The following is a 16,637-nucleotide window of genomic DNA, read 5'->3' as shown; positions in this document are numbered from 1 at the left end:
ATTTAGCTAAATAGGCAGATAAATGTGGCTGGAGAGAAATGACAAGTGAAGAATCGATTAGAAGTTAAGGATTTTATGTATTTTTTTTGGAAGAGTATTTGTATTTATTTTATAAGTCATTTTAGCCTTTATATAATATTGTATCTGAGTTCTAGAAATATAAACATTTTCTTTATTTTCTGTATGCAGTTATTAAATGGTAATTTTCACCTTCATTATACACACACACACACACACACACACACACACACACACACATATATATATATATACACACATTATTCTTATTTCTAAGTTTAAGTTGATATAAACATTATTTTAAAATAAATTTAACTTTTAAAAATGCACTGGGAAAAGCTTTTATTTTCACATAATTGCTTCACATTTTCCCAAAAATTAGATTTGGTACACGCCTTTGAAGCTTCATGTTTGTTTCATATGTATAGCTAATGATACTATACTAACATCGACAGTTTGCCTGTTAGCCAGTGTGTTTGTTTGCCTTTTTTTTTTTCTGATGGTTTGAATGTTACAAACATTTTTGTATTAGACCATTCCTCATGTCTTCATTGTAATTTGGGTTCAGAGGCTGTTATAATAAGCGATTCTCTTAATCCCCTTGGGGTTCAGTTTAAAAGCACCACAGTAGGTGCCATTGCAGGTCAGAAATGTCAGGTCTGTGGCCAGCTGAGTAACTGGTTTCGAGTTCAGCTGGCCCTTATGGAACAATATGTTAGGGCTTTATTCCAGGTGCAGAGAGTCAAAAAGAGATATTGACTGTCAATTTAATCTCTACGCCCTCCTTTTCAGTGAACGTTGTTTAGTCCCATCTTTTGAATCTCAGTGGCTTCAGAAATTTTTTTTAAAGAGTCTGCAGGTCCCGTAGAGTCAACCATCTGGCCACACTCTTTAAAGTGGTTTCTTTCCCTTTTGCCTGACACCCTGCTGTTCCTGGGAGGTACGGCCTTCTTCCCATGATTTCTGACATGTCACTTGGTGCCTGTGAATTTTTTTTCTTGAATTAAAAAAAAAAAGAAAGAAAGAAAAGAAAACAACACAGAACAAAACTGAGAAGTCTATTCAGATTCTACACACTGAAGGGGCAGAAGGAATTCATTTATCCTGACACTTCTCATCTTTTTTTCTTGATCTGAGGCCCTACATATATAGCAAAACTTTCATTGAGACTTTATGGGTGTGCATTGAGTCTTGAGGGGGCATAGGATTTTGTTTTGTAATTCCTTGATTTTTAAAAATATTTTCTTATTTCTTCCTGTTTCTTTTTGGGTTTCTTTTTAAGGTACAAGTGATCCATATGTGAAATTTAAGCTGAATGGCAAGACTTTATACAAAAGCAAAGTCATATACAAGAACCTGAACCCAGTTTGGGATGAGATAGTTATATTGCCAATACAAAGCCTTGATCAAAAGCTGCGAGTTAAGGTAACCATCTATGAATGTGACATTTTAGCATTACTATTGCTTGTCCCTTTTATTTCCTCTATTGAGGATGAATGGCAAAATTAATTTGATAAAATGAATACTTGATATTTAAGTGCTATGCTTTTAAGACTTAAATACAGGACAAAAATTCATATTCTGTATACTGATATCCATTGCACTTAGATTATTAGGATATGAGCTACAGAAACCTTTAGTTAAGATAATTTTCTCTGCATTTAAACTTTCAGAATGTGGAAATTGTTACCTGTGATGTGGTGATGATAAGTAATTAAGGTTTTCTTATTAGAAATATATTTATACTTAACAGAATGTTAAGGTATCCGTTACAAGCAACAATTACCCTCAACATCTGTGTTGAGTTTTGCTACAGAATGTGCTTAACAAATTTATGCTTATTTGACAAATATGTTCCAAGTGGAAAAAAAGTCTAGTTGAAAAATAAAAAAGTATATAAAATGGTCATTGGGCTTCATATGGGCTTCTTTTGATATTTCAAAGTTGGAAGACAAAATCCTTAAGGTAAAGTGAATTCTTCTTCTTCTTGGGAATCTGTTAATTTGTCTTAAAAAAACACACATGTCATTTTATATAATATAATAATATAACATTAATCAGCATATAGTATAGTGAACATATATACCTTTGCATATAATTACATAGTATAATATTAATTATATAGATTTATATATAAGTGCATATATATTATATGCAGAGTTTAAAAAATATGCTTGAAAACCATGAAACCATGGATGATTTTTATTTTCTTCCCTTTCAGGTATATGATCGAGATCTAACTACATCTGACTTTATGGGTTCTGCCTTTGTAGTCCTTAGTGACCTTGAGCTTAATAGGTACTGTATCTTTTCTAAAATGATTTTCACAAGATGAACATAGAAAGGAGATAATGAGACTATTCTTACAAAAGCATACCTGTGGTTCCCATTTTCACAGAATTTTTGTAGCTTTATTCCCTACAAAAGAAATATAACTGAATTTTCAGATCTTTGATGACATGACAGATAAATGAGATTATACCATTTAGCAAAAATTTGGATTGGATTTTGAATCACCTAAGTGACATGATCTACAAAGAGCAATCATATATATATATATATATATATATATTAAAAGCTAAACTTTCACCAAAATAACTAGTAGGAAAAATGAGAAAAATAACTACCTACTTGTTGAGATATAGTTGAGCAATTGATTTGCTCAGTTCTCCCAACCCTCTACTTCTCCCACTCTCTCCCTACTTCCCACACCTACCCTTAGGGGAATTGGGTGATGGTTTTGGGTAGTGTGGCATAATTCAAAACCAGAAGTAAAACAATTTTCCCATAATTTTCTAATTCATAATGTAACATATACTTTACTTTAGTGTATCTGCAAATGCTAATGCTATTTATTATTGTTTGCCTGTAGAACGACTGAACATATTTTAAAACTGGAAGACCCAAACAGTTTAGAAGAGGACATGGGGGTTATTGTTTTAAATCTAAACCTGGTAGTCAAACAAGGTGATTTCAAGAGAAATGTAAGTGACAGAGGGGTGTGTGTGTGTGTAAATAAATGTTTACTTCCTTCTTTGATTACTTCACTATCAGATTAAATATTGAGATCTGTAAACATACTTTTATGTTCTATTAATGTAGAGGATTTCTTAGTGAACAATGCATTCTAACATTGAGATCAGCCCTTTCTCTGCAATTTAGTCTTAGAGACTTGCCTTAATCACTGAAGGCCACGTATACTTTATCCAGTGAAACACAGTTAGTATGTGTTAGAACTCAGATAACCCATCCCTGATGTAAGGTCCACTTATATTCTTAAATTATTATAAAATATATTATTGTAGAGGAACAATTTAACTTATCAATAGTTAAATAATATATTTCTCCCTAGAAGGAGGAGCTCTAACAGGAAAGTATTTCGATTTTGGCTGTGCATATTATTTTTAAAAAGCTATAAAGAGCATATGTAACTTGTGGGTTTAGGGTTATGTTAATGATAGTCTGAATGATGACTCTAAGTATGTTTTGACAATTTTGTTTACAATTTATACTAGGTTCCAAATGACCCATGAAGTGCTCAGCTGTGAAGAATAATTTCCTTGATTTAAATGTTGCATGTTGTATGATTGTTACAGTGCTAAAATATAAACTTATAGAACTGTAATTTATTTTAACCAACATGTTTTCCATTCATATCTTCTTCAAAGCATATTTTTTGAAATATTAGAATTTACTATAAGCGAATGAAAATAATAGTGTGTATAAATTCTAGGTAATGAACAAACAATAATTTCATCACACTATTTATGAAGCATGATGTGGATGAATTCTTTAAACTTATTTTCTATTCAGGGAAGATATCTTGACTCTTCTTAGTGAATTAAACTCTAATAAAAATATATCCAGGAGAGATCCAATTTATAAAGCAATTTTTAAAATGCCATCACCCTGTAGGTTAAAAAAAAAAAGATAAAAGATGGGTTTATTTATTGGTTTTTCATTTTCAAAATAAATTTTGCCAATATGTAGCCTACTATTAAATTAGATAATTGTCAGTTGATAAAATATTGAAATCTGAAGAAAAAGTTTTAATATGGAAAAGGAAGCAACGATTGGAAAAGGCATGGGTTTTGGGTGGAATATAACAATAGAAATGAATTTTATAGTTTTCCTTCATTTACCTTTTATAATTTTTGCTTTTCATTATCATTATTTTTATAATTGTCTAAGGAATTTTGATTTATCTAATAAAATCATATTGGCTTATGATCTAAAATAAAGATGACAACCTGGAATTTCTAATTCTTTATATAAGAATGATAGAAGAAAAATGTCTCATGAATGTGAAGTAACCTCTCCAAGATCTCTTATGGAATCATTGACAAGGACATAAACAAAATACCAGGCCTTTGTTTTTATATATAACTTACTTGCGCATTTATTTGTTTTTTATTAAAAACTGAAGTAGCGCTTAAAATATTTATACAAAATTTAAAATATATTTTCTGTATCCAGAAAGCTTTTTTAAGTTTATAGAAGATTTGGGATGATCTGATGAAACATCAATTGCTTGAGCATCTCCTAAATAAACAATTTTTCTGACTCAACTTTCTTGATAAAAGGGCACCTCATAAAAATGTTGCTACAGAGAAGAACCAACTACAAAACCTCCATGTGGTATATAAAATGTGTTGTTTGTTATGAAACCAGCACTTTAGTTTCAGATTCTCTAAAAGAAAATTTAATTTGGAGCATTTCCCTTTCAAAATGTTGTGGTTTTATATGACTCATGGATTTTTAAAATAAAATATTAAGACTTTCAGTATCATTGAATATATGAGAAAGTTTGTGAATATTGAGTTGCTCTATTTAAAAAATTACTCATTTTGTTTAAAATTTATTTTTAATGCAAAGACAACTCTCTGAGGGTTTATGTTATAGAATAGGTTCTATAGAATAGAATCTGCCTTGGTAGAGGAGATTGTTCACAAGAAGTTCCCTTTAGCAATGTCACATAGGTCTAATGAAAAACTAAAAGGGTGTGTGTGTTATTTAAATAATTTAGTTAATATTTGAAATTATCAAGGAATAATTTAGAATGACGACATTCCACATAAGATTTGAATTGTAGAATGTGTTGATCTTTTTATTTTATTTATATTTATTTATAATAATATTTAAGCACAGAATAATATACCGTTGTTATTTGCAATAGTGAATGTCATGTATGGTTTTAAAATAATTTTTTGTTTGGAAATATCAAAGTGTGCTGAAGAAGTATGCTTTGATTTAAAGATTAGAATACTATAGTATAGCTAGTAGGCATATAGATAGAAAGAAAGAGAGGGAGAAAGAAAAAGAGAGAGAGAAAAAACAAAGAGAGAAAAAGAGAGAAAAGAAAGAAAGAGAAAAGAGAGAAAGAAAAAGAAAGAAAGAAAAAGGAGGAGCAAAAGAAAAAAGGAAAAGAGAAAGAAAAGAGAGAAAGAAAGAGGAGGAGCAAAAGAAAAAAGGAAAAGAGAAAGAAAAGAGAGAGAAAAAGGAAGAGCGAAAGAAAAAAGGAAAAGAGAAAGAAAAGAGAGAGAAAGGAAGAGTGAAAGAAAAAAGGAAAAGAGAAAGAAAAGAGAGAGAAAAAGGAAGAGCGAAAGAAAAAAGGAAAAGAGAAAGAAAAGAGAGAGAAAAAGGAAGAGCAAAAGAAAAAAGGAAAAAAGAAAGAAAAAATAAAGAAAGAAAAAGGAAAAGACAAAGAAAAGAGAAAAAGAAAAAGGAAGAGTGAAAGAAAAAAGGAAAAGAGAAAGAAAGAAAAGAGAGAGAAGAAAGAAAGAAAAAAGGAAAAGAGAAAGAAAGAAAAGAGAGAGAAGAAAGAAAGAAAAAAGGAAAAGAGAAAGAAAGAAAAGAGAGAGAAGAAAGAAAGAAAAAAGGAAAAGAGAAAGAAAGAAAAGAGAGAGAAGAAAGAAAGAAAAAAGGAAAAGAGAAAGAAAGAAAAGAGAGAGAAGAAAGAAAGAAAAAAGGAAAAGAGAAAGAAAGAAAAGAGAGAGAAGAAAGAAAGAAAAAAGGAAAAGAGAAAGAAAGAAAAGAGAGAGAAAAGAAAGAAAAAAGGAAAAGAGAAAGAAAGAAAAGAGAGAGAAGAAAGAAAGAAAAAAGGAAAAGAGAAAGAAAGAAAAGAGAGAGAAGAAAGAAAAGAAAAAGGAAGAGAGAAAAAGAAAAGAGAGAGAACAAAAGAAAGGAAAAAGGAAGAGAGAAAAAGAAAAGAGAGAGAGAAAAAGAAAGGAAAAAGGAAGAGAGAAGGAAAGACAAGAGAGAAAAAAGGAAAAGAGAAAGATAAGAGAGAAAGAAAGAAGAGAAAAAGAAATGAAAAAAGAAAGAAAAGAGAAAGAAAAGGAAACAAAGAGAAAAGAAAGGAAACATAAACAAAGAGAGAAAAAGAAAGACAAAGAAAGAATGAAAGAAGGAAGGAAGGAAGGAAAGAAGGAAAGAAGAAAAAGAAAGAGAATGAAAGAAATTTCAGAATTTCCCTGATTTGTTCCTATTTCCCTGCAACAATTTGAAGGTATCTAAATATGGCATATGCCAAATTATCACAAATGATCAGTGATTGTAATGCCTTGAAAATTTACTCGAATTTAAGTTGGAATGAACATATGCAAGAATATTATTTTGTAGGAAGAAGGTTGCATTGAAGGCTATAGAACTGATACAAATGCACTCAGGAACTTAAAGAAATTAAATTTATAAAATTTATGATCTAATTGAAAAATAATATAACAGGAATTTAATTTTATATCAGTTTTGCAGTGCATGTAACTGAATGCCATTTGTTGAACTTAAGATTTTAACAGGGGAAGTAGTCCTTTAATGAAGAATATGACAAAAAATAGTGCTATCATGATATTTCTGTTTTTGTTCTATGAAACCTTTCATCTTTCTCCAAAAGTTACTTATAAACTCATTCCTATTTTGTTGAAAAAGTGTATTGGAGAGAGAAATATATCATTTATTCAGATTCTTCCCCATCTCAACAAACATACCATCATATACAAAATACTAAATGTATTCAGTTTGATTATATCCATAATTAAGACATAATCCCTACCATTTATTCAAGTTTTAGCATCCAGTTAGTTGTTTAACTAACCAGAGTGGAGTTTTATTTCATCGTGCAGCAATAGGAATAATGAAAGAGTAATATTGGAAGAGAATTTTAATTATGAAATATATTCAACAACTGGGAATGACAAATGAGTGTTAAAATGGAGTATATGGTAAAGCTTCCTGCTGTTTGAAAAAAAAGTGGGTTTTTTTTTCTTCATTGCTTAAGTAAATTAGTCTGTATTTCTTATTCATTAAGTAATGATCTAGATTCTTCATATGGGTTTATATAGTATGTGTATGTTCACATAATCTACACACATACATGCACATGTGTGTAAGATTTTTTTCCAAACTTTCTTTCAAAATAAATGTTACATTCCATCTATTATTTATGAGACCTTTCAGACTTGTATTTCTAAATAGTAGACAAATTTGATTGTTTCAATCATCTTGAAGATGAATGGTATTCAGTGAAGCCAAGATTTCATGTACTGGCTTCTGAACTTGTCTAGGAAATTTGAATAGTAACTGGAGATGCTTTGTCTTTGTGATTTTTTTTTTCAGCTTGGTAAAAAGATATAATTGCTTTTATGTGAATTTTTTCAATTGAATTTCAGACATAGCTAATATACTATTAAAGACTAGTATTTTCAACTCCCTCCTTTATCTTTTATTGGAAACTATCAGAAAATTATTTCATTAAAATTTCTTTATTAAACATTTCCTTCTTAAAGTAAAGCTCACCTTGGCATCAAATTCATTCCCTTTAAATCTTATGAATTAACAACAAACTATTGTCATTAAAACCCATTTTATTGTTACTAATAGTTCTTTTTTCCCTTCTCTTCATTTATTTACATGGAATTTGGGGGGATGCTACTCAACAATCCTTAGAGATGGTCAAATCGGAAGAGGTTAAGTGCAAGTAAGGTAATTTTGCTTTTTTTTTTTCCTCTTAAATTGCTTAGTAAATTCTTTTTAGGTAATGTTTCATGACTTAGATAAAATTAATTCTGTGTATCATAATATACATTTTTTTCTGATGTATTTTTTCTGATAAATGAGAAATAATGAACCTTTCTAGATATATTTACTCAACAAATGACAGACTAGAATCTGAAAACAAGAAAACACATACACACATACAAACATATACTTCAGTTGGGAATCAGGAAAACCTTCTCAATTAGCTATTTTTTTCAGTAGTGATGTTTTCTTTACTTTGGATACATGTCATTTTCTTATAAGTAGAGGGTGTTAAACAGTTTAAAATTTAAAAGTTTAGTTTTAAATTAAATTTAATGATAATAAATATTAGAATGCTAATTGAGAAAATTGTATGCTATTTTTAGAATCCTATATTGAGTCCCTTCCAAAATTATGTATTATATTTCTTTTGAGAGCAGTTACCTAAAAATCTTCATAAGGATACATGAATTATATGTTTATGAGAGTGTGTTTGTATATATGTGTGTATGTATACTTTCTGAACTGGTGCTAAAAATGCTCTCTTATTTATTCAGTCCTATCTGCTACAAATTTTATATAAACATTTGCAACTTAGAGAATCATAGACAATCTTTTCAATTCCAAAGTAAGTTTTAAAAGAAAAGTTAGGATGATTTTAACTCATATAGCCAAATATTAAAACAGGAAGATATGGAAGTTGGGGAAGCAGAAATGAATAATCAGTTCAGCAAACAATTTTTACTTAAATAATGTGAATTATTGAATTCATCTGAAAACTGTTTTGCCAGTGAAACTTTCATGTGTTGTATCTTTTGTGTCTGCATATGTGATTTAGTGTAAAACTGAGAGACTCAAAGTGAATAAAGCTGACTTCTAATTCTTACCCTCTCACTAGCTGGTTACGTTAGCTCTTTGGGTATCAGTTTCTCCAGCTGTAAATAAAACATCCGAATTACATCATCTTTACTATCTATTGAAGCTATAAAAAAGTATGAGTGTTTATACACATATACATGTGTATATGTTTTATACTTTTTGCAGCACTAAGATATGTGGAATATGTGTGTGCCTAAAATGTATAAAGAGATATTTTTGATGTGACAGTTGCTATATATTTACAAGAAAAAAAAGTTTACTGTTTCAAATTTTGCTTTTTTTGTTTTTTTGAAGAGCCAAAGTTCTGTCTGTTTTATTTTCTTGGAAATGCTATATAATCTTTGCATTTTTAGATACTTTTAAAATAGCTTAAGATAAGGATTTATGTTATCCTGGCAAATGATTTGGTTCCCATGGCTCTGGTTAACGTCTTAGAATCTTTTAAAACAGAACTAAAAGGTGCCAAATAATAATATTGGATCAGAGAAAATGTCATGATTCATTCTCAAAAAAAAAAAAAAAATCCCTAAACTTTTGCTTTATTCTGTTATAGTCACTAGAGGGTAGAAGAGCATCAGTTCTCACCAAAGAAGGCCCAGTTCAAGCTCTCACACATTAAGAAGAGTTTCTTGTAACCATCTGAAACAGTAAAGAATTTCCCAGAATGCTTTGGTGAAACCTGACAAAGCAGTATTTTCTAGTTTATTGATTCTGCTACTGCACTAAAAAACTAGTACTGCACATCAATAACCATCTTTAGTTAGGGAACTCTGGTCTGTACAACAGTACTGGCAGTTTGTGGAAGAACATAAAGGCTAGAAAGAAAAATTGTGAGCTTGGGGAATATTGGAGTCTAGGGAGGACAGGAAAGGTTATGGAAGAATGGTCAAAGAAGTGGAGTGGGGTAAAAAAAATGTTGACTGCCTGGATAAAGATATCAAATATATGAAGGAAACATGGATCCTGGAGAGCAGTATTATCTATATTTGCAAAGCTCAGTGGTAGCATTCTCAATTCTCCTACTGTTAAAAAAAGGTTTAAAAATATCAGAGCACCTAGGGAATTCTTAGTATATAATATTCCAGATAGTAACTGAATTACTGTAGAATATATATTTAAACATTTAAATATAAAAATATATTTTTAAACAGTATATATGTATATATATACACACACATACATACATACATGCACATATATTTATATAACGAATATACTAAATAGTCAGTGATTGGGTTTATTGCTTATTTGATAAGGGGAAATGAGTAATTATTTACATTTTTAAATATAAGAATATGAAAAATCTATAGTGATTGATTAAACACCAACAAAAGTTAATTTAGACAGCTGTGCCAATTAATTTTTGTTGATTTTGTTTTTTTAATATTCTCCAACATTAAATCTTGAATTGTGTTCTTCTGTAATATTCCAGAAATGCATTGTATAAGGTTCCCTAGAGAACAGACATACCATTATTAAAAGGGATCTGAAATTTTAGTATTTCTAGATATTTGTAAAAATGTTGACTTGTTCATCTCAATTTTATTTTAGTAATATTTTTTGTTTATATTTATAATTGTATCCAAAATCATTAGTCAGATGGCATCATCTTAACCCCTCAAACAGAAAGTTCCAATATTGTACCTTTGTGGTCTTTCTTTCATATTCTTTTCTTGACATTTTATTTTAGATTTGAAAACAATGTGTAGAGAATGTTTTAATAGATTGAGGGTTTAATATGAACTCTGCTCTCATTTTGATACCTTTTTTTTTAAATGACAAGATAAATTCTCCCTTTTACTGAAAATTAGTTATAATGGAAGTGTATTTGATATGATATGTGTATATATGCGCATGTATGTGTATGTGTGTGTGTGTGTAGTAGCTATATGTAATCTTCAATATAAATAAATTTAGTTTTCCAAATTTCATTTCTATTTTATATTTGCTATTTGTCATAGACAACAGTTGATAATTATATCTGCTATGTCTTAAAGTTTAAAAAAAATCATAATTACATAATCTCGTTTGGTTTTCCCAACCACTCCTTACAGCAACTACAATTGCCATTATTATTCCAGTTTTGTATTAGGGAAACCAAGATGGAGAGACTTACTGGCATTTCTATTATCACTTAATGAGTGCCTCAGGTCCCTTCTAATTAACTCCAGCAATCTTTTGACCATACCATGCTGCTTCTAGATGTTGTAAAAGAACCACTTTTAGTCCTATTTTCCTTAAGCTTTTAGATATAAGACCTGAAACCGAAAGAGGAATATCTAAATGTAATGAGCTGCTCTCCAAGGAGAACAAAAAGGATTCTTTTGCTTTATTCTGATATCATACACCATTGAGATACCAGTTTTTAATGGTGCTGAGTGGGCCCAGTGCTTTCACTACACTCACTTAGCTCATCTTCTAACCAGCAACATGGATTTGTGAACCAACTTAATGGTATCTAGCACTCTAGTCCATGGGGAGGACTGTTTTGCTCTTTGAAGGTCAGTAAAAGGACCTAGGCTTGTGATTCCCTCCTGTTATTCTCAACATTGGAAGTACTTGATACCCATCTAAGCAGCTTGGTAAGAATCCACCACTGATGCTTTCCTTGCCCTTTATTTTTTCTCCCTGAGATGATGGTCTCAGTCACCAGTATCCAGGCAGGCAGTATCTCTGTGACATGGCTAGACAAATAAACAATTTGTTTTGCTTGGGGAAACTCTCACTTCGACCTGCAGGATAGTCTGCCAACAATTTGAGTGACAAGAGTTGCCAGCTCTGCCTGTTCTGTTGCCATGTATTCAGTCAGAATGAACTGATTGAATAAATTGGCTAAAAGGTTACTTCAGAATCCTGAGAATTAACTTATCATGAGACACAGTCCCGTTCCTTCCCACACTTCTTATCCTGCTTTAATTTTAGTTGTTTGTCTGCCTCAGTGTATTTGATTTTTCTATAAATGCCCTTTGGCACTGGCAAACTCAGATGCCACAAGGTCCAGTGCCATCTCAGCAGAAATCTCCTGTCAGCTTAAATGCCTTTTTCTTCTCCCCATTCCCAGAGGGCAGCTGCCTCCACTAGCTGGTTTGCTTGCCTAATGAGTGAGACTGTGGGATTCTTTTTGCAAATGGCAATGGTTACAGTCTTGACTTTGACCTAGTCACAGAGATTTAAGTTCTTTTCCTGCCTTCCTTTCTCTCCTTCTCAGGCCTTTCTCCCTTTTTCCCCTTTTGACCATATACAAGTTGCCTTCAGAGCACAATGCAGTGCTGCTATCTCCCTACCTGCTGATATATTTTGTAGACTTCGTAATTTGCAGGAAAAGTGACTTAATATGGGTTTGAGTATTTTCTTGGCTTGAAATTTTTTTGAACACTTTTAACAACATGGCAGCTTTCTTTGTATATGAGTGTATTAGAAAGGGAGGAAAAAAAAGAGAATGAAGAAAGAAGTGGAGAGAAATGCTGTTTACATATTAAATTATGCAGCATTATGATTACATAGGAAAAGGAAGAATTAATGGTGCATTCAGACTTGGATTTTTGGTTTTTGTGGATTGGTTACTTTTTGGATTCAATCTGTTTTTATCTGTGTAGAGAGTCCTTGGTGAGGAAATCCTTCTATTGATGTAGATTGACTCCTTCTTTATCTTAAAGTTTCCTGGGAACACAGAGCTTTCTTGCCCAAGATCATATAGCTGGGATATGTCTAAAGTGGTGCTTGAATAACCAGGTTGTTCTGTCTTTTAGGTCTGTTATTTATATTCACCAACCATGGGATCAAAATTAAAATACAATCAAAACTCCTGTAGACATATATTGACTTAAAAACTACAAATTAACATTATCTGTGTCATATTTTATTTTTATTAATATTGTTAAACATTTCTCAGTTATATTTTTCATCTAATCCAAGCTGTATGCAGTGTTTTGATGTGGAGAATTTGACATTTCTGCACTATATCACATTAGCCTGTGTTGTTGTATATTGTTATTGTATTGTTAATAAAAGGAAAAATTATGCCCCCCCCCCAAGTATATTCAGAGAATGTTCATTCGCACATTCTATTTACTTATTGAGCAGGAATCCCTAAGTTTAAATGTAATCGATTTGTATATGATTGCATGTATTGCTTGTGAAAATTCTAACCTATTTTTATATGTCTCAGAGACAGATTATAAGAGACAGGGGGAGAATATATTTCCTCTTCCTTTTCCATTTGCACTTCAGTCGCACATGTTCTCAATCTAATTCCATTTTCCATTCAAAATCCTATTTTACTCTCTTAAAAATATTTTTTCATACCCTGAAGTAATGGAATTGTATTGATAGTTTTATAGAAGTAAATTTGTAAATGTAGTAGTAGCAGCAGCAGCAGCAGCAGCAGCAATAGAAGGAGCAGCTAGGTGGTCTAGCAGCAGAAGCTGGTAAAATAGGACTAGTAGTCCCAGTAGAACTGGTTAGCTTCTTTATCTATTTTAGCATCAGGGGAAGGAACAGCTTCTTTCTGCCTCAAGTTTTTTGTCTAGTTTTGTTCATTTTTCCAGCAACCAGGAGAGGCTTAAAGAAGCCTCCCAGGATCCTTCATCCGTTCTGTACTACTATCCAAGGCCCATTACTGCTATGCTTTTTGCAGACCATGAAGGTACTACTGTTCTAATATAGAACTTCAATTAGACCTGGCAAAATAGGTTAGTAGTGCTTGATTGATTTTATTTGTAAAAGGTTGAGCTTTGCTATTTCAGTGTTTGATATAGTAATGAATTGGTGATATCACTAATGGGGATAGTCTCTTCATTGGTCTGGATTGTGACTATTGTAAATTATTCTTATGCTACTACAATTACTGTTAACTACTACTGCTATTAATACTATTCTCTTGGTATTACTACTACTATATTACTATATTAATAAAACTACTGCTGCTGTTGTTGCTATTAGTACTATTGCTGCTGCTGCTGCTGCTGCTACTGCTTCTTCTACTACTACTACTAACTACTACTGCTACTTGCTATTTCTGCTTCTGCTGCTACTTCTATTTATGGCTGCTGCTACTACTACTATTTGTTGTAGCAGCTGCTGCTATTACCATTACTACCTACTACTAGTAGTACTACTAACTACTACTACTGCTACTTCTGCTTCTGCTGCTACTTCTACTTATGGCTGCTATTACTACTATTTGTTGTAGCTACTGCTGCTGCTATTACCACTACTAACTACTACTAGTAGTTCTACTAACTACTACTACTGCTACTTCTGCTTCTGCTTCTACTTACGGCTGCTACTGTTGCTGCTGCTACTACTGTTACTACTAGTAACTACTGCTAGTAGTACTACTAACTACTACTACTGCTACTTTTGCTTCTGCTGCTACTTTTACTTATGGCTGCTACTGTTGCTGCTGCTACTACTATTACTACTAGTAACTACTGCTAGTAGTACTAACTACTACTGCTGCTACTTGTGCTTCTGCTTCTACTTCTACTTATGGCTGCTTCTGCTGCTGCTACTACTATTTGTTACTGCTCCTCCTCCTCCTTCTCTTATTCATCCTCCTCTTCTTCTCCCTTCTCCTCCTCCTATTACTACTACTCTTACTCTTCCTCCTCCTCTTCTTCCTCCTATTGCTGCTGCTAGTACTCCTACTCCTACTACTATTTATGCTGCTACTTCTCCTTCTACTACTATTACTCCTGCTGTCTCTACTACTACTTTTTCTACTGTTGCTGCTACTTCTATTTAAGTGCTGCTACAACTACTGCTAATAAATTATTATTATTAATAATAATTAAATGTATATCATACTTTAAGGTTTGCAGAGTGCTATATCCATCTCATTTTATTTGATCTCCATAATAGCCCATCTGTATTTTACAGATGAAGGCTTCAGGAATACCAGTATACTACAGACCACTGACCTGTTTCCAGTCCAGCCCTATCAGCCTTAATGTAGGGAAGCAACTATGTTTTTATTATGCCTACTACTGGGAGATTAAAGGCACTGGATTGCTTGAGTTTAGGAGTCCTGGTCCAGCAAACTCCCTAAAAAGAGGGACAAATCTGCTTAAGACTAAAGTGGAAGAGGTAAAAGCTTCTGTGAAGATTCTATCAGGTCAATGAGAGACATGATTATATTTTCAATCTGGGCAAGATAAGGATATCTAGTCTAAGCAGGAGAAGACAGAAGCATAGAAGAAAGGGATGGAGAAAAGAGATGTGAGAAGAGGACAGGACAGGACAGGAGCACAAAAACAAGACCTGGTAATATACTCTGCAGGTGCTGTCAATAAATGAAACAATTCTCATCCCTAAAGCCTTGGCACTGCCAAATAGTTCAACATCAGACATATGTATGTTTTTATTAGGGAAAATCATGTTAAAGAAGAATATTACCATGGACCAGGGTTCCTTTATATCTGACTTACAGGTGAAATTCCCTAGATTATTTTTCCCTCTATTAGAATGTGGGCTTATTGAAAGTAGAGATACTTATTGAAAATAGAAATTAACTTTTTTTTTCTATTTTTATCCACAGCCTTTTACATATGATGCTGAATAAAGGTTTTTATACACTTTAATTCATACTCTGGATTTTTACTTCCTCTAGAGAATTATGAGGTTGGGTCAAATGATTTATAAGATCTCTTTCAGCTCTAATCATAATTTTGGGGAAAACATAGCATTTAAAAGGTAGCATTGCCTTGTCTACCTCATATTATACCTGACTCTGTTAGCTCCATTTTATTGCCTCTCTTTGATGCACTGATTAATATATAATATGATTTCATAGTGATGGTCTACCAAGATTCTACATCTAGGAATTTGGAAAATTGAGATTAAAAATATACCACTAGTGAAATATAATAAATAAAGTAAAGGTGAGCTTTTAAGTTTGAGGACTGGTACAGAATTTCATATGCTTTTTAGAGAATCATAGTTGATCATTGAGTAATCACAAAGTAGTCCTAAGAAAAGCAAAAAATTGGAACAGGGAGGACAGTGTTCTCTGACTTTTTATGCAAGTTTATGGTATGAAAATTCTCCTCTTACTTGCTCTGCTAGTCTCAAGCCTCAGCTCTTACTAGTCCATCTTCTAGACACTTGCCATGAACATATATTTCTAAAAGGGAAAACATGGACTCATTAAGGTTCAGTACCTATCTTACCACTAGGATCACATATAAGCTTTGTTCTTTAAAGCCCTTGACCATGTTGTTAGATCTGCTTTTTCAGGCTTATTACATATTCTTCCATTCATACAGTCTATGATCTAATCAAACTGTCTTCCTTGCAGTTCCTCAGAGATGATATTCCATCTCTAATATTTGTGTTTTGCACAGACTTTACTCCTTTCCTATATTGCATTGCATTCTTGTCTCCACTTTTTAAAAATCCCTATATATAAGATCAAGTGCTATCTTCTACATGGGGCCTTTTATGATTCCCTCACTTAATGGTGCCTTGTCCTCCAAATTACTTGTATTTATTTATAACTTACAGAATTTTTATGCACTTATATACATATACATATCTCCAGTGATAAAATGTGAATTCTTTGAAGGCAGGTATTATTTGATATTTGCCTTTATATTCCCAGTGCCTGGCACATAGCAGGCTCTTAATAAGGGCTTGTTAGTTGATTAAAATAGATAAAAATATACCATCATTTACACAATTCTGAACCCTAGTTCAATATTATAAAATGAGAGCCAAATCACTTT

At 32.0% G+C, this 16,637-nt stretch overlaps 1 protein-coding gene across 4 annotated transcripts in view; it reads left to right on the top strand.

Annotated features, from left to right (window-relative positions):
• MCTP2 (multiple C2 and transmembrane domain containing 2) overlaps window positions 1-16,637 on the top strand; it is a 263,485-nt gene that overhangs the window by 99,425 nt on the left and 147,423 nt on the right. For all 4 annotated transcript variants that reach the window (XM_023497262.2, XM_023497266.2, XM_003755565.4 and 1 more), the window contains 4 exons: window positions 1,301-1,443; window positions 2,240-2,316; window positions 2,891-3,002; window positions 7,963-7,998. In XM_023497262.2, the coding sequence (XP_023353030.1) occupies window positions 1,301-1,443; window positions 2,240-2,316; window positions 2,891-3,002; window positions 7,963-7,998 (368 nt within the window). The remainder of the gene's footprint in view (window positions 1-1,300; window positions 1,444-2,239; window positions 2,317-2,890; window positions 3,003-7,962; window positions 7,999-16,637) is intronic.

This window comes from Sarcophilus harrisii, chromosome 2 (genome assembly GCF_902635505.1).
Source record: "Sarcophilus harrisii chromosome 2, mSarHar1.11, whole genome shotgun sequence".
Classification (NCBI taxonomy): domain Eukaryota; kingdom Metazoa; phylum Chordata; class Mammalia; order Dasyuromorphia; family Dasyuridae; genus Sarcophilus; species Sarcophilus harrisii.
This window is presented reverse-complemented; position numbering and strand designations above follow the sequence as displayed.